This window comes from Corythoichthys intestinalis, chromosome 9 (genome assembly GCF_030265065.1).
Source record: "Corythoichthys intestinalis isolate RoL2023-P3 chromosome 9, ASM3026506v1, whole genome shotgun sequence".
NCBI lineage: Eukaryota > Metazoa > Chordata > Actinopteri > Syngnathiformes > Syngnathidae > Corythoichthys > Corythoichthys intestinalis.
In genome coordinates this window covers 10,456,989-10,483,392 of record NC_080403.1, presented here as the reverse complement: position 1 = coordinate 10,483,392, position 26,404 = coordinate 10,456,989, and the positions used below count along the sequence as shown (strand labels likewise).

At 40.5% G+C, this 26,404-nt stretch overlaps 1 protein-coding gene across 10 annotated transcripts in view; it reads right to left on the bottom strand.

Moving 5' to 3' along the window:
• Nucleotides 1-26,404, bottom strand: part of cacna1da (calcium channel, voltage-dependent, L type, alpha 1D subunit, a) — a 216,684-nt gene that overhangs the window by 112,118 nt on the left and 78,162 nt on the right. For all 10 annotated transcript variants that reach the window (XM_057846662.1, XM_057846663.1, XM_057846661.1 and 7 more), the window contains exons 4-9: nucleotides 22,863-23,002; nucleotides 16,220-16,392; nucleotides 7,665-7,817; nucleotides 4,510-4,706; nucleotides 4,110-4,213; nucleotides 1,671-1,840 (exon numbers count right to left, since the gene is read on the bottom strand). In XM_057846662.1, the coding sequence (XP_057702645.1) occupies nucleotides 1,671-1,840; nucleotides 4,110-4,213; nucleotides 4,510-4,706; nucleotides 7,665-7,817; nucleotides 16,220-16,392; nucleotides 22,863-23,002 (937 nt within the window). The remainder of the gene's footprint in view (nucleotides 1-1,670; nucleotides 1,841-4,109; nucleotides 4,214-4,509; nucleotides 4,707-7,664; nucleotides 7,818-16,219; nucleotides 16,393-22,862; nucleotides 23,003-26,404) is intronic.

Genomic DNA, 26,404 nt, shown 5'->3' with positions numbered 1-26,404 from the left:
TGGATGGGTACATTTCTTTGTTTTTTTCCTTGAACCCAGGTTGGACACTTTCAGACTTGTCCCGTTTTGGCGACTCATCACTCTCTCTGCGGTGATGGCGGGAGATGGGATTTTATAACCCGGACATGACATCATTTTTGGTCGGCATCAGCAACAAAATAAACCACACATTTCTAAAGATGGACGATGGACTCTCTTCTTTGGCTCTAAGATCCAGTAGCAATATAATTTTATTGGTTCCAGTTTAATTTTGCTATTTACGGTTTGCCATGTTAATAATTGGGATGTTTGTTTACCGCTTTTTGTCTTACTGCGAAGAAAGAGGAAATAACGATCGGCCGCCATGATATTTACGTCATCAGTCTTTGCGCTTTGACCCGGGTACGCCTGCTTTCACAGATGGTAAGTCCCAGACATTATACTAGGACGTGAACCGGTAAATGTCCGCATAATCTGTGTGTTAGTTGACCCGGGAAACTGCTTTCACGCAAAAAGGCTACCCATTTAAATCCCAGGATTTTAAAAGGTGTTCACTGTTCAGGTATGTGTGAAAGGGGGTATACAGTGCACGCCTATAGAGTACAGGTGCATGTGATAAGTATTAATTAATTATGTCACAAAGCGGGGGGGCAACCTGGGACACTTACATTGATCGGCTAAAATAGTATCAGCATGCATGTCGGGCAGCCACTTCCTGGAAATACAGGCTATTTCTTATGTTTTTCTTAACATCAGAAGAATTATTTTCTGTGTTTTCTACCTGTTGATTAAACAAGATTCTTTTGGCATGCACGAGCTAATGGTGTTGTCTGCCCCTTTAAGTGTTTCTGCTACAAACAAAATTGATGCGAACGAGAAGAGACACACATGGGCAAAATTATTAGGACACCCGGCCACTAAACAATGCGGATAATGGAATTAGCAACTTTGCAGTTACTTTATAACTCTTTTAATCTGTCCATGTGATGTTTAGTGTTATTCATAAATTGCTACTATTGCATTATAAAAAACATCTAAAAAAAAAATATAATAATAATCAAAACAATGTGCTAAAGTGATGATAAAGTCTTGTAAATTTTACAACCCCCTCAACCCTAAAAAAACAACCTTTTATTAAGAACCCTACAAAATGTATTCAAACATTTCTGATCAAATCACGATTCAGTACTAAATACTTGGCATTTTTCAGTAACATTCTTCAAATCAAATGTTTATAGTATATTCAGGGACTAAAGCTCAGAATTCACTTTACTCAGTCTTTTAGGATAAACTAATGGATGGATATAGCGCTGCCTTGGATCGCATTTTTTCAGAGTTCAGCTTATTGGCAGAAAAAACATGGCGTTTATGTCATCGAGTGTATGTTAAAATAATGTCAAGAAGTTTAAGATTTAAGGGAGAATGAGCATTAATATCAACTATAAGGTGAATCATCAGTCTGTGTTCCATGTGTGCCGCTTATATAAAGAGGATTTGGATTAAGAGTATTTTTTATATTGCGCAAGAAATATGCCCCCCACCACCCTCAGCTGAAGTCAAGCAGAACTCCAAATGTGTTTCATTTTGAATATATTAAATGGGAAGATATGAGGGGAAAAAAGACTTCTTCAAGGTCTTCTTCTTCTTTAGAGCTGCAACCTGAATAGTGATAAATCATAAAATATGCTTACGGTTGCGTTTACACTCCTCGTCTGCCTCATCCTCATTGTCAGGGTCAATATCTTCAGCCTGAGTGATCCAGTCCAGGTAACCCTTCAGGTCCTCCTCTAGCTGCTGCTTCTCTCGCAGCTTCTGGAAGTCTCCACGAGCTTTGGCCTTTTCTCTCTCTTTGGAGAACTCTCTGAGTTAGGCAGAACCACAAGGGGACCAAGCAAACACATACACAAAGACAGAAGCATAAAAATGAGCAAATCAGGACTCCCGTAGAGAGGATTTACCCCCACAGTCTACACCGAACACATAATTTATATGTTTTTTTTTCTCTGCAGTGAGTCATCGCCGAGAGGATTTGTTAGTCTAACAGGTAAGCAATTTGATTTTATTGTATTAGAATAACAACTTTTCTAAAAATTGTCTTTTTTTTCCTCTCTTGCCACTGGAGGGAGATGTACACCTTGGGAAGAGTGTGCAGCACTATATTTAGATCTCTCTACTATGGATGTAGTGAAAAGCCTGCATGCCAGCATCCTCATCATGAAGAGTAGGCAATTTAGGTAGACAGATGGTTTCAAATAATGCAACAGTAGCGTGGGATCTCAATTTATAGGTTATATAAAAATGCAGCTTCATCTCAAAGTGCACAAGCTGCTAAAATGAATATAATAAGGAAATAATCAGTTAGTCATCAATAGCTAGTTAACTGATTTGCAAAATTGTAGGGATATTGTCAAGGCGTATGATTGTTTAAACTTGGCTTTGCTGGCTGGTCCCTGCTGAGTAAATTCTACTGTAATAACACACCACCCCAGTCGATGATGCCGGGAAAGCAAACTAGGGTTTGAGTGAGCTTATAAGCGCAGAGAGGACTGAAAGGCGAGGAATACGATTAAGTCTGCTCTCTCTCGAGGGTTGACTGGAGTGGGAGGGGAAGGAAATGCTCACTTTGCAGTTGCCAAGAAAAGGACACAAGAGTGTGACGCCAACATGGGGGTCAAAATACACTGTATGGTGGTGGTGGTGTTATGGTATGGCCAAAAGTATTAGAACATCAGCCTTTTAAAAAAATACGTGAAGGGAATAAGACAAATTTATCAATTACCATTCAGCAAAAATAGGATTTTTCATTTGCTGTTTCGGAAAACATTTGAATCTATTGGAATGTCATTTAGTACTAGAGGTGGGAATCTTTGGGCACCTAACGATTCGATTACGATTCAGAGACTCCGATTCAATTATAAATTGATTATTGATGCCCCCCTTCCCCCATTTATTTATTTATTTATTTTTAATGTTTTGTATATTTGTTCCAAAATTGTTCAAAAATCCTCTCAGGCTAAATAAACCAAACTACTATTTTAGTATCCAGTTATCGGTTAAAAACAGTAAATACACAAGTCCCCATTCTGTATCAGCAGCTTTAAACTACATTCAATTAATTTAATGTTGTGAATCAACCATTAAAGTTGTTAAAATTGCGCCCGTTATTCCATAATTTCCCTCATGTTTACTTTCGACATGTCAAAGTTTTAAAACTGCTTCATCATTTAAAGATAGATTCAAGTCAAGATTTTGCCGATTTAGGGGTATTTTAGATAAAAAGTAATTAGGTTCTCTACAACAGAGCCTTCTAGAGAAGTCTACTGCTTTAAGATGGCACCTGTTTACTAGCGCTGGAAAATCTGTCATTTCACATCTAGTCTAGATATATGTGATATCTACCATAGCCGTATGTTCGCGTATGTTCGTAGCAACTAGCAACTGGGCGCTGTTTGTAGTGGCTGACGGCCGCAGTCAGGTATTATTGTTTTTTTGTTTTTTTTTTATACCTAGCGGCATTAGCTGCACATGATATTTACTCTCAGTCCGTTCCTCATTGCGTCCCGAAGACCGCGCTGACTGCGTTTTATTTCCGCTTTACCCGGTATAATTCAATAATCGGAATTTGGATGTTTGGGAATCGTTCTCGAATCTTCCACGGCCGAATCGCAAATAATCTAAGAATCGGAAATTTTGCACGCCTCTATTCGGTACTGTCAAAAAGACCAACGAATCAGGATAAATGAGTTGTATGTAAGAAGTAGATTACTCAATAATCTTGAAATTTCTGCCCAGAACCACAGGAAATTGCTTAGTGTTTACACAATGGGTTTGCAACTGTGAACCTCTCATGGTCATTACAAGGATAATTTGTGTTTTTGTCTACACACACACAAAGAAACCCACAGGACACCAAACAAGAGTTGCACACTGCAAAGCAAATGCCACTGCACACGTTTGCCTCTTACCCACTTAGCACACCTAACACGAGGTTTAGCACAAAAAAGGAGCCGAGTATGATCAGGCTAACAAAATAAATCCAAGGCGTTTCCCATCCTATGGCGTCGTTTACCTGAGAGAACCAGAAGTAGCCAGTCAACAGAGACAAACACAGAAAGGGAGAAGCTGCTTACCCGCTCAACACACCCAAAACCAGGTTAAGAACGAAAAAGGAGCCGAAGATCACGAGACTGACAAAGTACACCCATGGAAGCTCAAAGCCCATAGCATCGTTCATCTGGAGGAGTGAGGGGGAAGAAGAGGAAGGGCAAGAAGAAGTGAAAAGAGAGTTTGAAACTTTTTTCAAAAGAGACACAAAAAAAGTCAGAAGCATATCTTTCACACGCATTGCGTTACATTCTAAGGACAGTTGTCAAGTGCTCTCAATCATATTTAGCCAGTCAATCACATGGGATGCCTCAGGAAATTATCAGCAGCATCATCATCAGGATGTCACATGTGTGATCTGGGCCGATGTTTTGGCTGAAGGCGCGTGACAGACAACTCGGCAGGTTAGCCAAGGCAGCCACTCACCCAGTAGAGCACGTCAGTCCACCCCTCCATAGTTATGCATTGAAACACAGTCAGCATGGCGAACAGGAAGTTGTCGAAGTTGGTGATACCGCCGTTAGGGCCTTGCCAGCCTTCCCTGCACTCGGTGCCGTTAATGGGGCATTGCCGCCCGTGCCCTGAGATCGCGCATGGAGCAGCATCATCCTCTGCTATGATGTCTATGTAGAAAACACATCCGATACAATAGACATATAAACAACACACTGTCTTCTCATGGTTACATTAAGTGCATTTTAAAGCCTAACACTGTTTTGAACATGGAATTGTGTAGTGCAAGGCCGCCAAATTGGGACTGGCAAGGTTGAGCGATTGGAGAATCTGCCACATCCATGTACCACTGGAGAAGATCCTGCCATTTTAAAGCCAAATTCAATGCCTTGGGGAATTACTTTTGCATATATTTAGCTGCGACACCTACATTTTGATTAATTTGAATTTAGCTTTTTGCTAAATTTGCTTGTATATACAGTATGTGTATAGAACTTTTCCCTCCCATCTCCTCCTCGTAGGGTGGTTGGCTGTTGATCTCAAGCTCGGATCCTCTACCAGAGGCCTGGGAGGGTCCTGCGCAGTATATTTGCTGTTCCTCGGCCTGTGCTCTTCTGGACAAAGATGTCTAATGTTTCTCTAGGTATCTGCTGGAGCCACTTTTCCAGTGTGGGGGACACAGCCCCCAGTGCTCCTATGATGACGGTCACCACTGTTGCTTTCATCTTCTAGGCTCTCTGTCGAGCTCTTCCTTGAGCCCTTGGTATTTCTCTAGTTTCTCGTGCTCCTTATTCCTTATATTGCCATCGTTAGGGATGGCTACATCAATCACAACCTCTGTCCTCTGATGCTTATCCATTAATTCAGATGTCCGGTTGGTTGGCCACGACAATCTTGTCAGTCTGTATCTCACAGGATCTTAGCACTCTCATTTACACCATCTTGGGAGGTGTATTCCATTGCGCTCTATGGATCTCCAGTCCATATTCTGCATAGATGGTTCTGTACAATATACCGGCTACATGGTTATTGTATTCTTTTCCTGTCAGTATCTTACACCCTGCTATTATGTGTTTCAGGTGCCTCTTTGCACAGCCTGCACCTGGGATACTGCTTGGTGTGGTATATCTGGGTCTCTATTGCTCTGGTGTTCAAAGCCGAGCAGTGCTGCCATGATTAGGGCCTCTGTGCTGTCTTTCAGTCCAGCCCTCTCTAACCACTGGTAGGACTTGTTCAGATTTGCAACTTCAGTTATCTGTCGGTGGTACATTAAATGCAGGGTTTTTTTCCTTCCATGATGGTTCCTCCAACTCCTCCTTTCCCAGTTTCCAGTGCCTGAGACATTCACTAAGTGCTTCAGCTCCTGGGGCCATCTTCATGATTTATTCGTGGAGCTTGGATGACTCGTCTTGGATAGTGGTCCTAATGTTCACTAATCCTCGGCCTCCCTCCTTGCGCTTAGCGTATAGCCTCTGGATACTGGACTTAGGGTGGAACCCTCTGTGCATGGTGAGCAGCTTCCATGTATTCACATCTGTGGTCTGAACTTCCTCCTTTGGCTAGCAGGGTATCTGATCAAAGGTAGGGTGTTGTGGCGAATTGCTCAGATCTTGTTCTTGCCATCGAGCTGACTTTTCAGCACCTGCCTTACTCGTTGCAGATACTTGACCTTTGTAGCTTTCCTTGTGGCCTCTTCGTGGTTACCATTTGCCTGTGGTATTCCAAGGCACTTGTAGCTCTCCTCAACATCTACTATCTTCCTCTCTGGGAGTGCAACCCACTCTCTCTAGACTACATACTCTCTCTGTGTCACCATTTGGCCACATTTCTCCAGTCCGAATGACATTCCGATGTCCCCACTGTAGATCCTGGCGGTGTGGATCAGTGAGTCAATTTCTCGCTAGCTCTTAGCGTAAAGCTTGATGTCATTCATGTAGAGGAAGTGACTGATGGTGGTCTCATTCTTAAGTCAGTATCCATAGGGAGTCTTGTTGATCAGTTGGCTGAGGGGGTTTAAGCCTATGCAGAACAGCTGTGAGGCTAGATAGATCTCCTTAGTATATGCCACCTTTGATGTAGACTGCGCAACTGGCTCAAAGTTGGCCTCAAGGGTGGTCTGCCACATCCTCATTCAGTTTGCAACGAAGGGTCTAGTGTGGTGTTGACCTTATACAGTTTCAGGCATTCCAGGATCGGATAGGCCAGAGGTGACCAAATCAGGTCCTCGAGAGCCCCGATCCAGCTTGTTTTCCATTTCTCCCTCCTTTAACACACCGGAATCAAAATAATCAGCTCATCAGAAAGCTCTGCAGGAGCCTGATAACAATCCTGATTATTTGGAGTTGGAGGAGAGAGAAATGGAAAATATGTTGGATAGGGGCTCTCAAGCTCTCGGCTTTCTGGTAATCAATCCAAGCAGTGCACAGGTTTGTCTGTCTGGTTTTGCAGTCTTGGGCGACAGTTCTGTCAACACAGTGTTGGTGTATGGCTCCTCTGGTGTTTCTACCAATGCCTTTCTGTGTCTGTTATGTATTAATCCATTTCGGCCGAGAGTTACCGCTAGGCGCTCATGGAGTGAAGTTAGCTTCTTAAACCAGTAGCTGTGAATCATGACTGCGCCAGGTGCTGCCCAGTTCTTCATACCTGGGATTCTCTGTTGGATGTCTGCCACTTGATGTTTATTCCATTTAAAAAAAAAAAATCAATGTCGGTGTATGAGCCATATTCGTAATATGTTTTATCTTATGTACAGAGGTTGGTCAGTACAGTCGAAGTTCGTCCTCCTTTACTTGATGGGGAGGTAGAGGTAATGCATTGAAGCCAACAACTGACATTGCGGGAAAAAGAAGACAAAGTACATTGAACAATCCTAGATAAGGGACAGTAAATGTACAGACTGGGAACTACCAAATGCAGTATTACTAACACTTTTTGAGTCTTTTTTTTTACATTTTCAAATCAAGAAGTTAATTTTGCATTAATAAGAGTTGATTTTAACTTTTAGACAAGAGAACAAACTTTCAAATGCTCCAAGGAAAAAAGCCCTTCTGTTTTCCCTGTTGTACTGAACCATGACTCCCATACCGAGGTACATACTGAACTGTTACTTAATAAAGTGTTTTGCTTACCTGAGCCAGGAAGGTAGCAGGTTGCGTGCATTTTACCAATGAAAAGCTCCAGGCCAATAATAGCATAGATAATGATGACAAACAAGACCAGGAGGGCAATATGAAGGAGAGGGACCATGGCTTTGATGATGGAGTTCAACACCACTTGTAAACCTAAGGAGGAACAAATTACGTATACAATAATCACTGGGTAACATGGATTGTATCAACTGTACTGCATTGTATTCAATACACTAACCCCTCACTTATCATCTGCTGACTCACTTCTTTTCACAACAATGTATTATTACTTCTGCTTTCCTGGCTTTGGTTATTTTGTATACAATGATTCCTTGAGATACGAGTGACTTTTTCTAGATATGAGATGTTGATTTTGTGTTGCCGTGCAAGCAAAAACGGCAGATATGAGGGCTATGCGGTGCTTGCATTCAACTGAACACAACTTATGTCACAACAAGCAGCGTTTTTTTTTTTTTTTTAATGAAACAAATAAATTTTCAGCAACAGTCTTCATGTTGTTTAATGATACTTCCAGTTTGACATTACATTAACTCTAAACACTCAAAGGCACTCGAAGGCGAAGGACGCATTTTCTTGAGCTCCGTTATCGGTCTCTGATAACTCAGGCGCCAGCTGGAAGAGAAAACCTCCCAAATATGCCTAATGCACCGAAAAGAGGAGAAAAGACTAACAAGACTGAAGAAATGGAAGATTTAAAATCTTCTATGCAAAAATTAAAGCTAAAATTAGAGCAAATTAAGGCTGAATTCTTGAATTCTGAATTCTTGGTCCAAAATCTGGACCTCTTGAAGCAGAATCAAGACATCTTGAAGGAATTCCAATTGCTGCGGACTGAAAACGAGCAAATGAAGAAGACGATGAAAGAGAGAGATGATCGTATCGAAAAACTGGAAGCTTTGGTAGAGGATCTGGATCAAAGTGGACGTGCAAATGATCTCCTCATCACCGGTATCAAAGTGAGAACACGCGCATATTCGCAAGTTCTTCAGGGTGACCATGAACCAAACTATGCAACGGTGGAAAAACAGGCGAGTGACAAGTTACAAGAATTGGGAATAAGAGTGGAACAGCAATTCATTCAACAATGCTTTCCGCTAGCTTCACGAGGGAATAAACCGCCAATGATACTTATGAAGCTTACTGATCGAAAGAATAAGATAGCTCTCCTCAAATAAGGTCGTCTCCTGAAAGGATCCAACATCTTCTTCAATGAGAATCTAACCAGCTGCAACGCTGAAATAGCAAGAAAGGCACGTCAATTGAAGAAAGCTGGAAAGATTGAGAGTACATGGGCCGCAGATTGCAGAATTTTCGTCAAAACACAAGACCAGAAAACGAAAGTTATCAAGCAAGTCGAAGATCTGGCAGCTTATGAAAACTAATCATGACCCAAGTGGCGGACTCTATGCTCTTATCACAATTACAGTTGGAAGACCAATTTGAAGATTGTTCCAATGAACCAAATGACATATTCGATCCTGATAAATACTTTTACGTCAACAGACCGGAGGAGTGCAAATACTACAGTGATGATCAATTTAACAGCTCTTTTAAATTGGACGGTAAGCTTTCATTAATCTGGCTGTAAATGCACAGACAAGTGACTTAAATTCTGTAACGACATAGAACTGGTCGATTGGCCACTGTCCTGCCCAAGATCTTTACAATGCGGTCAGAACCTGGACAACACGCCTGCCCGGAAAACACCTTAAAGTCTGTATATTGTGGAGGATAGCTGGGGTAGATGGCGGCCGCTGTGTCTGACCACACTCGAAGTGGAACGATATGGAATACAGCATGTTTTCTTTTGGTGCGCTGCTGGCAGCTACTCTTCTGATTGTACCAGGTGATTGCTGGGACGGTCCTTACTGAAGGACCTAGTGACGCCAGTCCCCCAGGCCATGAGTCCACAACCGGAATGGCAATGCAACCTACTACGAAGCTGCCCAACCTTGAGATGAATGTTCGTCGGGAGTCAGCAAGGAATGAAAACTGCGACGAGGATTAAGTCGACAAAAGGAGGGTGGCGGACACGGCCTACCATCGGTCCTCAGATATTCCCTATCTTCTGGATCGAATCAACGGAATAAACTAACTACTGAATTATGAACTAATCTACTGGCTCTAATCATCATAACGAGCACATTGCCACGATCTACAATGGACTATTGGGAAAATAAACAATCAGAGGGGATAGTTATTATAAAAAAGAAAAAAAAGAAAAAAAAACTTGTAATCACTACAAAATCTCAATGTCAAATTCGATATTTTCTGCGTCTCCCCAGTATACCATACTGGGGAGGGTTTTCAATAAGCTTCGGCTTCTCCCGTCAGCCCTTTTCTTTTCGTGTTGAATTATTGTTAACACATATAAATGCTGTATGTTTGGATTTGTCATGGCTGAAGGAAAAAAAAAAAATAAATAAATATATAATATAAATACCTTATCAAAAACAACTACAATACTTTGCCATAGTGCTACATCATTATCATTATTTTTGCCAATAGATAAATATGAAAATAGTGAATCAACACATTTATATATGTAATATTGCCACAATACAAGCACATACTGTAGTCATTATCATTTGAGATAAATGATGACTACTACTCTAATTAGTGCAATTTACTAAGTCACTTTTATGACTTTATTTTACTTAACTTTCATATGATATCAGTCCTGAAATGAAACAATATTGATACTCAAACCATTTCATTCTATGTACAATATATCATGAATTTTAAGTACAATATTATAAAGTGTATAAGTGATTTTATTCAAAAAATTTAAAGAAAATTTTGCTAGACATTTGGGTGTGCCACTTCCATTTAACTTAATGATAATTTAATTTACAAATATTTTGGAGTTTAAGAGCAAGTTTATTGAAAAAGAATAAACTTGTACTTCAAGGTACCACTAGTATACTGCACCAAAAATGATCATGTTCTTTACAAATTAGTTTTTTTTAACAAAACTGTATAGACAAGTTTCTGAGGTACTTCCGTTTTACTTCCGCATGTCTGCTCGCAACTTCCGTTGTAGAATTTCTCCATCCAAAATAACAGTGGAGCTCGAGTAACATTACTCATCAAAATCCCTTAAAAAAGACAATTTAGAAATACCGCATCCATCTGCCATCATCACAACAGTGGAGGACAACATGTTAATGAAGGCAGATGTGGAACCAAACAAAGACCGGGTGTTTTTGTAGCCATGTTGCCGCTTTGTTATGGAAGGTATGATCCCTTATCCCTTCATTTCCATGTGTCCGGTGCTCAAAAAAACACAAAAGCTAAAATCTTGCGCGTGAAACAAGTTTTTGCCTTTGATATTGTTTACTACGATGATGATTGTAATTATGATGACCTTTAATATTATTTACTACAACAATTGTGCTGCTGTGGCTGCTGTGTTGCTAATCAGTACGCATAGATGGCACAATTATGTCAACGCGTAAATGCGAGTATTACAAGTTTTTTGTTCGTTTGTTTACAGGTGGAAAACACGGTTAGGCAAGGGAAGACAACTTGACTTGTAAGTTGATGGACATATATCGAGATACATGCGTTGTACCCAGAGGCGGCCGAGAGGCTGGGACAGACGATGGCTCGCCTCGTGGCGGACTGTCAGCGCGATCCCGAGATCCAACTACGAGATTTTTAGCTGCAGCAACTTTAAGATACCCTATAGGAGCTGGAATTACCGAAGGCAGGAGAAAGCCCGTGTGGAGGCCGCAGAGGGTCTCCGTGATGTTGGGTGAAAGTCTGGAGATGCTCGTTTAAGCTCAGCTGTCTGATAACACATTCCTCTTATGCTCAACCTTCGTTCATATTTTTCTAATAATTTTATAAATTGTGATTAATTGATCTGTTTTGCACATACACCAATCGTTTTAAATAAAACAAGAAATTGAATCATGTTGTCCAAATGTTTTATTGCGATCAGTGTCTGCAATAAAAATGAATGACATACTATTTTTGTTTATATGATATGTACGTATGTACATACAGTGCCTTGCAAAAGTATTCGGCCCCCTTGAATCTTGCAACCTTTCGCCACATTTCAGGCTTCAAACATAAAGGTATGAAATGTAATTTTTTTGTCAAGAATCAACAACAAGTGGGACACAATCGTCAAGTGGAACAACATTTACTGGATAATTTAAACTTTTTTAACAAATAAAAAACTGAAAAGTGGGGCGTGCAATATTATTCGGCCCCTTTACTTTCAGTGCAGCAAACTCACTCCAGAAGTTCAGTGAGGATCTCTGAATGATCCAATGTTGTCCTAAATGACCGATGATGATAAATAGAATCCACCTGTGTGTAATCAAGTCTCCGTATAAATGCACCTGCTCTGTGATAGTCTCAGGGTGCTGTTTAAAGTGCAGAGAGCATTATGAAAACCAAGGAACACACCAGGCAGGTCCGAGATACTGTTGTGGAGAAGTTTAAAGCCGGATTTGGATACAAAAAGATTTCCCAAGCTTTAAACATCTCAAGGAGCACTGTGCAAGCCATCATATTGAAATGGAAGGAGCATCAGACCACTGCAAATCTACCAAGGCCCGGCCGTCCTTCCAAACTTTCTTCTCAAACAAGGAGAAAACTGATCAGAGATGCAGCCAAGAGGCCCATGATCACTCTGGATGAACTGCAGAGATCTACAGCTGAGGTGGGAGAGTCTGTCCATAGGACAACAATCAGTCGTACACTGCACAAATCTGGCCTTTATGGAAGAGTGGCAAGAAGAAAGCCATTTCTCAAAGGTATCCATAAAAAGTCTCGTTTAAAGTTTGCGACAAGCCACCTGGGAGACACACCAAACATGTGGAAGATGGTGCTCTGGTCAGATGAAACCAAAATTGAACTTTTTGGCCACAATGCAAAACGATATGTTTGGCGTAAAAGCAACACAGCTCATCACCCTGAACACACCATCCCCACTGTCAAACATGGTGGTGGCAGCATCATGGTTTGGGCCTGCTTTTCTTCAGCAGGGACAGGGAAGATGGTTAAAATTGACGGGAAGATGGATGCAGCCAAATACAGGAACATTCTGGAATAAAACCTGTTGGTATCTGCACGAGACCTGAGACTGGGACGGAGATTTATCTTCCAACAGGACAATGACCCAAAACATAAAGCCAAATCTACAATGGAATGGTTCAAAAATAAACGTATCCAGGTGTTAGAATGGCCAAGTCAAAGTCCAGACCTAAATCCAATCGAGAATCTGTGGAAAGAGCTGAAGACTGCTGTTCACAAACACTCTCCATCCAACCTCACTGAGCTCGAGCTGTTTTGCAAGGAAGAATGGGCAAAAATTTCAGTCTCTCGATGTGCAAAACTGATAGAAACATACCCCAAGCGACTTGCAGATGTAATTGGAGCAAAAGGTGGCGCTACAAAGTATTAACGCAAGGGGGCCGAATAATATTGCACGCCCCACTTTTCAGTTTTTTATTTGTTAAAAAAGTTTAAATTATCCAATAAATTTTGTTCCACTTCACGATTGTGTCCCACTTGTTGTTGATTCTTGACAAAAAATTAAAATTTTATATCTTTATGTTTGAAGCCTGAAATGTGGCGAATGGTTGCAAGGTTCAAGGGGGCCGAATACTTTTGCAAGGCACTGTACCTTGTAGTAATTCCTTGTAACAACAAAATCCGTGTCAGCCCTTCTGCATTCAGTAAACGTAATATAATTTGTAATTTCACCTCATTTTGGTCACTCAAGTGGCCAGCGTATCAATCTACACCTCACGTCAACACAGGCTGACAGTCTGGTTTAATTTTGTCTACGAATGATCAACGAAGTGATAAGAACAATCATACAATCTTTTAGGTATATCCTTAGGTTTAAATCGCATCCTTAACTTTTTGTCTGCAGCTGGTTTCGATTTATGGAGTATGGCGAGGTAGAGTCACACTTGTGCTTTGAAGCTTGTTAGAACGAACAACCAACGAAGTGATAAGAACAAACGCAAGTATATAGTATATGGATTATTCTCACTGTACTTTGAGGTAGCACAGTAGTGCAGTGATGATCACGGCTGATTTATGTGCCATGTTTTCCCTGGGCTTTCTTACGATACTCTGGCTTCCTTCTTATTTCAAAGAGATTTTATGCAGTTAATGAACACTCTAAACTGGTCTTGCTATAGTTTTGAGCGGTAAGTGTAAAAGCCTGTTTCCCCGTGCCCTGCGATTAGTCAAAGGTATTACGTCTCTCGTTCAAAGACAGTAGTGAGAGACTCCAGCTCATCTGTGACCGCAATGAGGACAGCATGAAATATTTTTAAAAATCTTATCCAGTTGCAAGTTGTCAAAAATGTTATAACCAGAGAGATCAGTTTTTTTAAATAATAGTATTGCAACATGAATAACTTTTTATGGTGTTTATTAAAGATACACGATAATATCGGTCACCGATAATTATCGGCCGATAATGGCAATTATGACGTCACACAGATAATCCAGATAATAAAAAAATTCAACCGATAATGCAATCCGATAATTATATACTTGATTTTGCCTCCAAATGTGCGCAACCAAAGAATTCAGCACACCGCCTCCTCAACCCCTCCCCTCTCTGAAGCCCCTGAGGGAGGAGGGGTTGAGGAGGCGGAGTTACAAGACAAGAAGTAGTTGAATATTATGGCGGCTGTGACTAAAAAAACGACGCTCTCGCCATCTGCGAAACATGTACCGTATAAGTTCCACGAGGCAGAAAGAACGCGTCCTCATTCAAAACCACTAACCCAGCAGCCATTTAAAAATGCTTCATAAAGAATTTTGGAACAAATACGAGGCTGCTGCTAGCAGGAATGCTAAAGCTATTGTAAACACTAAGTTAAACTACAGGGCTTGTGACGATACAGAGTCGGGCTGTTTGGGAATGCAGCCCAAGGCGGGTGGTAAATTCGCATCTAAGGCTAAACACCGGCACTACTGGAGACCGATAGTCGGCAAGTAGCCGTCTTCCGACGGAGCCCGCCGCTCTGGCCAGTCCGGCAGGCCGCTGCCGCCTCGCCATAGGCGGGGCGGGCCGAGCCCGGTTCCCCGGCCTCTGGACCTCCGGCGAACACCCCGGTTTCTCGAGCGTTCCCCCACGGCGTGCGAGCAGAGCCAGGACCCGAATACGCCGCGGCGAACCGGCCAGGGCAGGCGGATTATCCGGTACGAATGTAGCTGCCGCCGCCGCCGATACAAGACACGTGTTTTTTTTTTTTACCTTAATGACCCGAGAACCAAAGCCCTGGATAAAAGAAATAATGCAGTTTATACAACCACCATTCTTCATGAAAAAGTGATGTCCGATAAGCAAGCTTATCATGACGGCACAGTGGTTATAAGATCATTTAAACATGGAGAAAACGAAGTCAGCCAGTCAATAATGCATTCAGAATGTGAAATGACGAGCGGTCAGATGACTTTGTAACGCTGCCTTTATTTTCGGCTTAATAAAACTCAGGCACAAAACAACACGCACGCGGATGCGAGCTCCAACTCCGTCCAAATAGTACTGCCGTGTAGCAGTTTAGCTGCTGTAACGCAAATGTCGTGAAAGCCACAAATGTAAACAAAGCGCTGCAGAATGGGTACATGACATCTCGCTCTTTTGAGGTAATCATTTTCAGAGTGTGCAACAAAGCATATAACATTAGCAATCACTTTTCAAATTATTTAACTTATTTGTCTGCTCAATTACAGTCACAGTAGATAATAAAATTCTTAAATCAATATTCTGTAGCCGCAAATATTATTCAAAATCTTTCCTTCTTCAAGTTTTTTTTTTTTTTTTAGGATTAAGTATAATAATGTATTGCTTAAAACAAGGCTGTTAAGATTATTTTCAGCTAGCTATTTTTCTTCCAAGAAATCTGAGAGAAATACACTTGAAGCGATCGCAGATAATTTCACTTATTGCCAATAGATTTACACTTAAAACTGACTAGTTTTAAGGAGGTGTGTTTTGCAGCGGATTAATGTTATATATGTTAGGAATGGCTTACTTTTAAACGCATTTTTGTGTAACTTAGGTATTTACTCTGTAATTGTTGCCAAAGGTTTACCATTACACAATGTCAGACAATCTGTCATTATTTAGATGTTTGAATTGACGACTTGTTCATACTTTATGTTGAAAAAAAAGAGCAATAAATTATATTTTTGCACAGTAATATTTTCTTTTGTGTATACTTTAAAATTTTACATAAATCTTTTAATAAAAATTATCGGCTTGACATTATCGGTTATCGGTTGGAATGAGGATGAAATTATCGGTTATCGGTATGGGTTGAAAAATGCATTATCGTGTATCACTAGTGTTTATGGTTCTTACACCAGCAACTCTGTCTTGCTAAAGCTCTAATGATGTGTAAAAAAGAAAAAAAAAATGTCCTTAGGGTCCTAAATATGCTTACACCATCTGGACTCATTACTTGTTATTTTTCAGTATAATGGCAAAGACCTGTGAATATGTTGTAAAAGTATTAAAGTCATAAAACATGACATGGCACACTACTTACTGGGTACTCCTGAGACCAGCCGCAGGGGACGCAGCACACGGAAGGCTCGAAGGGCTTTTACGTCAAATCCACCGGGTTTACCGCCGTGACCGTGCATGGATGGGTGATTTTCTTCTCCCTCACCGTCTGCCTTTTCATCTTTGGTCAGAATCTCCAAGACAACACTGAAGAGTCTGCCAGTAGGACACAAATACCATTTCATGGTACAATGCTGAAAATGTAAAATATTTATCTGCTGATTTTGTGTCAGACAGCTCCCCTGCCAGTATTACCAATGATTTGACACAAACAGGTAGCGTCCAAAATGAACTCCATCATGATTAAACAATGAATAACACACAGCAAGCACCATCACCACCTTCTTAAAAATGCATTTATGGCTTTTTTTCTAATGAATGGAAGAAATTGCATACACACTGTGCCTTTTTGTGTCTGTATCATTCTTTTTTTGCCCCCTTCCTTTCCACTTGTCGCTTGCCAATTTCGAACAGTACAGTTTATTCTTGTTAACCTCACTCAGTAAGTTCTGTGGAAAGTATTGACACATTTTTAAAACAACCACCCACAAACCATACTGGCATCACCGAGACATTGTTGGACAATAACTTACCACTACAACTTAACATAAGGTGATTTGGCCACAGTGCAGTGTTAATCTGTTAACTGAACTCTGCCAAAATAGGACATAATTGTATGTTTAAAGACTTTAAAGCTGTGTTTTTTTTTTCTCAAATAGCACTTATTTTGTAATTACTGTGTCTTCAAGGTACTAGTAGATCCAGCTGGTGATCCAAAATGCAATACTTTGGTGTAAATCAGGGGTGCCCATTACTTCGATTGCAACGGTAGGTAGCTCGCGGCATGTACATAGTTAATTATGTGAGCAACATACTATATGAGGTCATGATTTATGAAGCCCCCCCCCCCCCCAAAAAAAACTGTTATGGTAGACTGCGGGTAGTTGTCTCCCTAAAAAGTAGATCTTGGAGCAAAGAACAAGGAGCACCCATGGTTAATACGACATTCATGTATAAATGTATAAATGTATGTAGAAAACAAATACAACTACATGTTTTACAGAAAACAGCATTAAATTAAAAAAATCAATAAAGGTAAAACCGGTCTAATGGTGATGTCACTGTACTCCCTTTGTCGTTCTCACACCTCTCAAATTGGGGTTTGAACGTACAGTGGGGAAAATAAGTATTTAGTTAACCACCAATTGTGGAAGTTCTCCTACTTGAAAAGATTAGAGAAGCCTGTAACTGTCAACATGTGTAAAGCTCAACCATGAGAGACAGAATGTGGAAAAAAAAAAACAGAAAATCACATTGTTTGATTTTTAAAGAATTTATTTCCAAATTACAGTGGAAAATAAGTATTTGGTCACCTACAAACAAGCAAGATTTCTGGCTGTCAAAGAGTTCTAACTTCTTCTAACGAGGTCCAACGAGGTCTAACGAGGCTCCACTCGTTACCTGTATTAATGGCACCTGTTTTAACTCATAATCGGTATAAAAGACACCTGTCCACAATCTCAGTCAGTCACACTCCAAACTCCACTATGGCCAAGACCAAAGAGCTGTCGAAGGACACCAGAGACAAAATTTTAGACCTGCACCAGGCTGGGAAGACTGAATCTGCAATAGGTAAAACGCTTGGTGTAAAGAAATCAACTGCGGGAGCAATTATTCGAAAATGGAAGACATACAAGACCACTGATAATCTCCCTTGATCTGGGGCTCCATGCAAGATCTCACCCCGTGGCGTCAAAATGATAACAAGAACAGTGAGCAAAAATCCCAGAACCACACGGGGGGACCTGGTGAATGACCTGTTTTTCTGCAAAGGGACCAGGACGACTGATCTGTGTAAAGGAAAGAATGAATGGGGCCATGTATCGAGAGATTTTCAGTGAAAATCTCTTTCCATCAGCAAGGGCATTGAAGATGAGACGTGGCTGGGTCCTTCATCATGACAATGATCCCAAACACACAGCCAGGGCAACATATGAATGCCTTCGTAAGAAGCATTTCAAGGTCCTGGAGTGGCCTAGCCAGTCTCCAGATCTCAACCCCATAGAAAATCTGTGGAGGGAGTTGTATTGCCCAACGACAGCCCCAAAACATCACTGCTCTAGAGGAGATCTGCATGGAGGAATGGGCCAAAATACCAGCAACAGTGTGTGAAAAGCTTGTGAAGAGTTACAGAAAACGCCTCCGTTATTGCCAACAAAGGGTACATAACAAAGTATTGAGATGAACTTTTGGTACTGACCAAATACTTATTTTCCACCATTTGCAAATAAATTCATTAAAAATCAAACAATGTGATTTTCTGGGTTTTTTTTCCACATTCTGTCTCTCATGGTTGAGGTTTACACATGTTGACAATTACAGGCCTCTCTAATATTTTCAAGTGGGAGAACTTGCACAATTAATGTTTGACTAAATACTTATTTGCCCCGCTGTATACTTTCACAGTAGCAGTTGATCAAGATGACCTTTTAAAATCCGTTCAGCTGGTTAGACACTGAGAATGGGAAACTGATTGTCTTTATAGGCTAAAGTTTTAATGTGCCACATGGGATTTTGACGTACTACCCTTGTGATTGTTAACAAGGTTTACATTAATTAACGGTAAAATTCTGGCAACTACATTTGCCAGTTAACTTACCGTAAATTTCAAATTTCTTTTTTTACCATTGTGATATACTCCTATTTCTGACAGTATGTCTATTTATCAAGTTTACTTGAAATGGAACCCAGAAGGTTTTATTTCTGTGTGAAGTCGGGCTTGAAACACAGTGTAATTCTGAGAGCAAATGCGTTAGACAGGTTGACGGTAATTTCACACGTTAATAGCTGCGTGAAGGCCAGTACTATGATTTAAAAATGCTAATAGACATGTGAATAATGCATTAATGAAATGATATGCATAATTGTTCAAAGGGTTTGATTACCACTGTTGCCATACTTATTAAAAATATGTGTCAGACATTCACGCACATGACAACAGACAGAGCTCAGCATCTGTCTTCCTGTGCCCTTATAAAATTCACAAAAAATTGTGTTAGGTTAGGCACAGCTAATTAGATGTGCTTTCTCTTATGGTACATCCTTTGGACTGACTTTCTTCCAAGAAATTGTCAGTACTCATGAACGCCCAGATTGGTGAAGAGCAGTCTGGAAAATCGACAAACAGCGGCAGCAAGATTTGCACGTGCAAATTAGGTTTTGCAGCATTTCCACATACGCTGTTTTACATAAATACAGTCCTGAGTCTGCATTGTCCAACATGTCTACAACAAATTTTGCAGCATCAGTCTGACATTGAAACAAGGATAAATCATCAATCTATACATAAAAGTGGAGAACTACTAGTGGAGAATGGAGCTGAAAGATGCTCTTATAAGTGTTGACTGCACCTGTTTGAGTGAGTCATAATGGTAAGACGGCTGCTTTGTTACTCACACTCCCAAGCAACGCATCCTTCACATATTTATACATTTTGATACTTATCTTTCACAGCAATCATCCTCCAGGTTCTATTCATTCATTTTCAATCCTACATCTCCAGGTCAGGGTCTTAGCTAAGAGGAGAGGCTGGACTTATCCACTGTCATTCAAAACACTGACACATACCGTATGGGCAGAGCTCATCCTCATATCCATAAGGCTCAATACAAAATTTGATTTTGGTACCCTCAATTGATTATCCACTTCAACAACAAACATTGCACAAATATTGTTCTTAGAAAGGCCATTCTGCCGGCAGTTGGTAAAGTCTGCCAAGCATTGGCCAAAAACTTTTTTTTCCCCCCAGACTCATTAAACAGTTCAGCTAGGCTGATTTTCCATCCATTTTCTCCAATGAAAGTAGTGCGAATGACAAAGGTTTTTGAAATTGTTTCCTTTCTTTGCCTTGTGCGATTGCCATTCTAGGGTTCTGTAATAGAAAAGTTAGCAAAGGTAGACTAGGATGTCACAGTATAGTTTTCCCCTTCACTGTGAGCCAAACCACTAAAAGCATGTCTACATTTGCTTCGTTCAATGCACATAAAACGGCAAGAGTTATGCAGCGAAACCTGTAGCTGCGTCACCATTCGCAAAATTGCCTGAGAAATTATACAGTATTTCATTAACGTTTCCTTGCTGAGAAGAACAGTGGCGTGGTCGAACAACCTCCCTACTCTGTCCACCTGACTCTGTCATTTTTTCTTTATCTCTGACACGTTAGGGATTATCAAAGAAAATAGCTTTGGAAGGCTATTATCAAAGTGTCAGCTCTACACCCTCGGCAGGGTCCTCGTGGGTGCATGGGAGTTCGCCCAACCGGTCTACATGTGCTTTGTAGATTTGGAGAAGGAGTTCGACCATGTCCTTCGGGGAGTCCCGTGGGGGTGCTTCTGTGGTACGGGGTACCGAACCCCTTGGTAAGTGCTGTTCGGTTTCTGTATGACCGGTGTCAGACTTTGGTCTGCATTGCCGGCAGTAAGTCGGATTCTTTCATAGCGACGGTTGGAGTCCTACAAGGTTGCCCTTTGTCACCGATTCTGTTCATAACTTTTATAGACAGAATTTCTAGGCACACCTCCTAATCTGAGACCATGGTCCTCAGTCGGAAAAGGGTTGCGTGCCCTCTCCGGGTCGGGGATGAGATCCTGCCCCAAGTGGAGGAGTTCAAGTATCTTGTAGTCTTGTCCACGACTGAGGACAGAAGGGAATAGGAGATCGACAGGCGGATCGGTTCAGCGTCTGAAGTGATGCAGACTCTGCACCGGTCTGTTGTGGTGAAGAAGGAAATAAGCCAAAAGGCAAAGCTCTCGATTTACCAGTTGATCTATGTTCCTACACTCACCTATGGTTTTGAACTGTGGGTCGTGACCAAAAGAACAAGACCCCGGATACAAGCGGCCGAAATGAGTTTCCTACGCAGGGTGTGCGGGCTCACCCTTCGAGATAGGGTGAGAAGCTCGCTCATCTGGCAGGGACTTGGGGTTTATCTGCCTCTCCTCCATGTTGAAAGGAGCCAGCTGAGGTGACTTGGGCATCTGGTTTGGATGCCTCCTGGACGACACCCTGGAGAGATGTTCCGGTCGTGCTCCACCGGCGGGAGGCCCCCAGATGGCCCAGGAAACACTGGAGAGACAATGTCTTTCAGCTGGCCTGGGAACGCCTTAGGATCCCGTCAGAGGAGTTGGTTGAAGTAGCTAGGGAGAGGGAAGTCTGGGCTTCCATGCTAAAGTTGCTGCCCCTGTGACCCGACCCCAGATCAAGTGGTAGATGGTGGATGGATGGATGGATGGATGGATGGATGGATGGATGGATGAATATTATAAAAGAAAAAGTTAAGGGATTGCAGAGATATATGGAGAAGTGCATGACTACAAAGGCGTTTCTACAAAGGGGAAACCTTGGAATTTGTAGATTGTACTGAAATTATTCCTGTTGCAATAGCGTTCTTGGAACTTTACTGACTAACCTAGTTTATCACTTTCCTACTGCACTGTCGTTACACTTTAAATTGCAGTCACTATTGTTTTGTTAATACACACATGAGTTTTGCAAATTCACACGTGTTCGGTTGCGGCTGAGGTACAAAAATGTATTTAAAAAGCAATAAAAATACATTTCAAGACTCAAATTCAATTAAATTGAGTACTCCATCTATGTTGAAATCAGCCATCATTGCACACATAATTGATTTTCATCTTGACAAACTGCTTGGCTAGACAGCATTGCTGCAACAAGAGCAGTGGGACTGAAATGACTGTATTTTTTCAACCCGTCTGTCCTTCAAAGCAGTGGGCTTTGGGTACCGTAAGATAGATAAAGGTCTCTACATTTACCACTTTATGACATGTTTGTATAAGTTCAAGGTACATGCTGATGTCTTCAAATGTTGACACCGAACGCTAGTCGCCTTATTTGCCTGTGTCACTCCACCGAATGAGTGGCAACGCTTGGCGGCAAAGCACCCGTCTTCACTTGTGAGTGCACGCCAGATCAACCTTGCATGCCACACAAAGACAGAGATGTGACCCAGCTACCCAGTGGAGTGTGCATATTAGAGGAGAGGTTGTCACAAGACAAGAGAGGGGAAAGAAGATGAAGGCCAAAAAAGATTGCAAGACAAAGATAGCAAAGTGGGTAGTGCAAAGACGTTAGCAATGAGGGCAGTCAGAACAGGGGGAAAAAGCGTATATTTGGCGGAAATGGAAGTGGCCACTGATAAAGAAAACAAAGAGTTGCATGATGGGAGATTGTGAGAGAGAGACTGTAAGTGAGAGGAGAGAAGAGATGGGAGGGAGTGTTGGAGGAGAAATGGAGTATGGAAGGATGGTGACTCATTCCAATGGTGGTAAAGCTTTGATTTATTCTATCTGTCTTTTCTGGGTCATATTGTGTGGGCGTTTGAGGGTCTCTATTAGCACTAGGCCACTTGGAGCAGAGGCTTAAGCATCTTTAATGTTTGCACAGCCTGCCATCCCGCTCACTGTACAACGATGACTGTCAAAGTGCAAATCCTAACACCAAACTCATGAGGCATTGTTGAATCAGCAAACATCACACTTTCACTAAGAGAGTAATTAATGTATGTCGAAACAAAGACAAAAGGTATCAAAAAGCTGCAGACTTACCCAATGACGACAATGACGAAATCCAGCATGTTCCAACCATTTCTCACGTAGGCATTTTGATGCATCACCAAACCGTAAGCGATAATTTTCAGAAAAGTTTCAATTGTGAAAATGATGAGGAAGGCATACTCGACTGTCTCCTGCACACACAAACAAGAAACATGGAAACACATCAGCAGAGGTAACCACAATTTAGGTGGGCTTCAAAGTTATACATATAATCTGCATAGGGGGTCCTCAATTCATGACAGAATTCCATTTCTATGACGTCAACATGACGCTAAGTTTTCCAATGCATACAGTACCTGCAAACTGGAACGCGCCGGAATGTTCTATGTGTTCGAAGGAGTCTATACACCTTGCTAGCTATTACAGTGTCGACTTGTTTTCTATAATAAGTGATTTGTGTGATTGCAGTAACTGTAGTCTATATGTAAAGATGATTCCTATAAAGCTGTTGGGAAGATCATGTTGCTAAAACGTGTTTTTATTGGCTTATTTTTGCAATTAGATTTCTCAAATTATTCAATTAATAGTTGCAGCCTTTAATGCTAGCATGCCATCCACATTGCTGAATGTGCACTCTGTTTAGCATACATAATACGAGCTCTCAACCAAAACTTTAAGCAACAATTAACAATATTAACATGTACATAAAAATAATAAACATACAGCGGAGTTAGTAAATACTTTATGTACTTCTCCTTTAGAATATGGCCGTCATTAGATTGTAAAGGCAGATCTAATGAAGTGTCCCATAAACTATGAAATGCTTGTTAATGAGACATAACAAAAGGCAGCATACACCATACGATACACCCTCCACGTTACCCTATTAGTATTGCTACAACCTCATCCAAGATGACCATATGATGACGACTAACAGTCTATGCATGACTTGCTATATTGTATGACTGACCAAATTAACTATGCTCTGGAGGGGGCATAAGATAGTTGCTATACATTAATATCAAATAATGAGTACAGTGCAGAGTGAATGTTTTATACCGAGGGTTTGTGTGTGTTGGCATTATCAAACACTGTAATACAAAACAATCTAAGGCCTAACATTTAAATGTCCTACTAAAGCAACAAAACTTTAGGAATAATTTTAAAGGTTTTGTTGAATTATAATATGGAGAATGTAAAACTACCAGCTCATGTACTTTTCATCGTACCTTAAAATGTTTGTTTGTTTGTTTGTTTATTTTGTTTCAACTCTTACATAGTATTGTGGACAGCTTTTGGGTACTGGGGGGACACTGATGTCCACTTTGTTCTTTATGAGTACTTTTCATCGATTCCAATATGCATAAAACATGCAGTTTTGATGTGCTTCAAACAGGAAAACAAAAACTAAAAAAAAACAAAAAAAACAATCATCTTTTTTGCAAAAGCGCAATGTGCATTTTTCACGGGAAGCTAATACAAAATACAAACAAACTACAGACACAAAAGGTATATAGAGGAGATAATAACCTTCTCTGCCTGAGGGCCTTTTGAATCTGCTTTTATGTGTTCTCAGTGGACGCCATGAAATGCGAGCGCGATGAGTGCTGCAGGGCTCGTTTTCCCAACAGTTTACTGCAGATTATAAGGAGCACTTAGGCAAGAATAAGAGACACAGGCCTCTTTGTCGCTGAAGCAAAAGGTTGAGAAAACCTTCAGGCTCTTGTGTCCATGACAGAGATTTGTTGAAGCCACATATTCAGCAGGGACAACACTTCATATTGGAAGTTTTTTTTTTTTTTTTTTTTTTTTTTTAACAAAATAAGAAAAGCAATTCATTGTTTTAAAATTTGTTTTATGATGAACAAGCTAGGATTTATTTAAATAATTCCATCCATCCATTTTCTATGGCACTTATACCTCATTACAGTCGAAGTGAGCTGGACTCCAGCCAACTTTGGACAGGAAGCTGTATACCCTGCACTGGTCGACAACCAATCAAGAGCAGGGCTCCAGACTAACATGTTTTATTCTGATCACAGTGGCCCCTAACTGAAATTTTTAGGGCCGCAAGCAGAAGATTAATGAGCGCACACTGTAAATTGACATGCAAAGTTTTCCTCTAATTTTCACTGTTTAACCGATAAATACTTTCATAATAAATGCATAAAATTCCACCCTTTGAATTTATATATAATTCTCTGTCAGATTTTACATCAACCAGTATACTGCTTAAAAATTAAGTTACCGTGGGAACTTTGTTAAATTTTTGTCGCTGTCATCTGAACCAATCAGCAACAGATTTATTGATCGATAAATCACCTGGAAGTACACTAGCACACACAACAACAACAAAAAAACTATTCACCTTCTCACAGAAACTAGTAAAACTCTTTACACGGCAATTAGAATTTCTTCCTACTCCTTGAAAGGGTCCATTACAAGGGCGTAAGTTTGGTCTAAATATTGGTAGGGACGATATAACAGCATAACCTGCATGTACAATTTTTGCTAGGGACGGGACATTAATAAAACCAAGCAGAGTAGGTGAACGGGGGTCAGGGCTACATTTCTCACCAATATGAACCTAATTAATTGAAAGGCTAAATGATCAATGCAAAAATAAATCTGTATTGACTTGTACTAACTTTCACACAGCAAATTTATGACGTTTTAATCTGATGATTTTTCTTTAATCCTATTCGAATAATGTTCTCCATCTTTTTTCGAGTGTTAAAGATAAATTAACAGATTAATGGGTCAGATTATTCAATTTACTTTAGGTAAATATTGCCATTTGTTCTTATTAAGCCTATACATCTAAAGGTTGGTCAATTTTCACCACAATCTAGTGGAAAAATGCTTTCAAATAATGTTTTGAACAATATCACTTCTTGAATTAAGAACATTTCTGACGAAAACAAGCTTTTTTTTTTTTAAAGATTAAATATACTGACCTTTTGCTTAAAATTGTGTTAAGATTATTTTCTGATAACTATTTTTCTTATTTCAAGAAATCTGAGTAAAATTTACTTGATGCACTGGGAGATAATTTCACTTATTTCTAGTAGATTTACACTGAAAACAAGGGAATTTAACTAGTGATCAGACAATCAAACGTGCATTTGAGGGGAAAAAATGGTGCCAGTGTAAGTCTGAACATAATGAAAGTAATTACCTTAATAATGGTAGGGTCAATTCTATCCTTACAAAATATGTGAAGACAATCTAAATGACCTCTACAACTGAACTCATTGTATAGTGCAAATAAGGCTTCAAAGTTGGTGGGAAAAATTTGAACATCCTGAAAAAGTTCCTAGTGTTATGTCTCTAACGTCCCTTTGCAAACCCACGCCATTGGTCAATTAACAGAAGGACTATTATTGTTGTGTTAATGTAGTAATGAAAGGAAAGGAAAGATGTAAGTCGTACTATTGGTACGAGAAAAAAAAAAGTATTATTACGTAGGGTAATGTAGCTGTAATCAGCTACCCATTTTACGTACATGTACCGTAGCTGAACGTTACAACATTAGCCTGGCTAATTTAATATCTGAAATGAGTGCTGCAACGATTAATCGATTAGTTCGAATT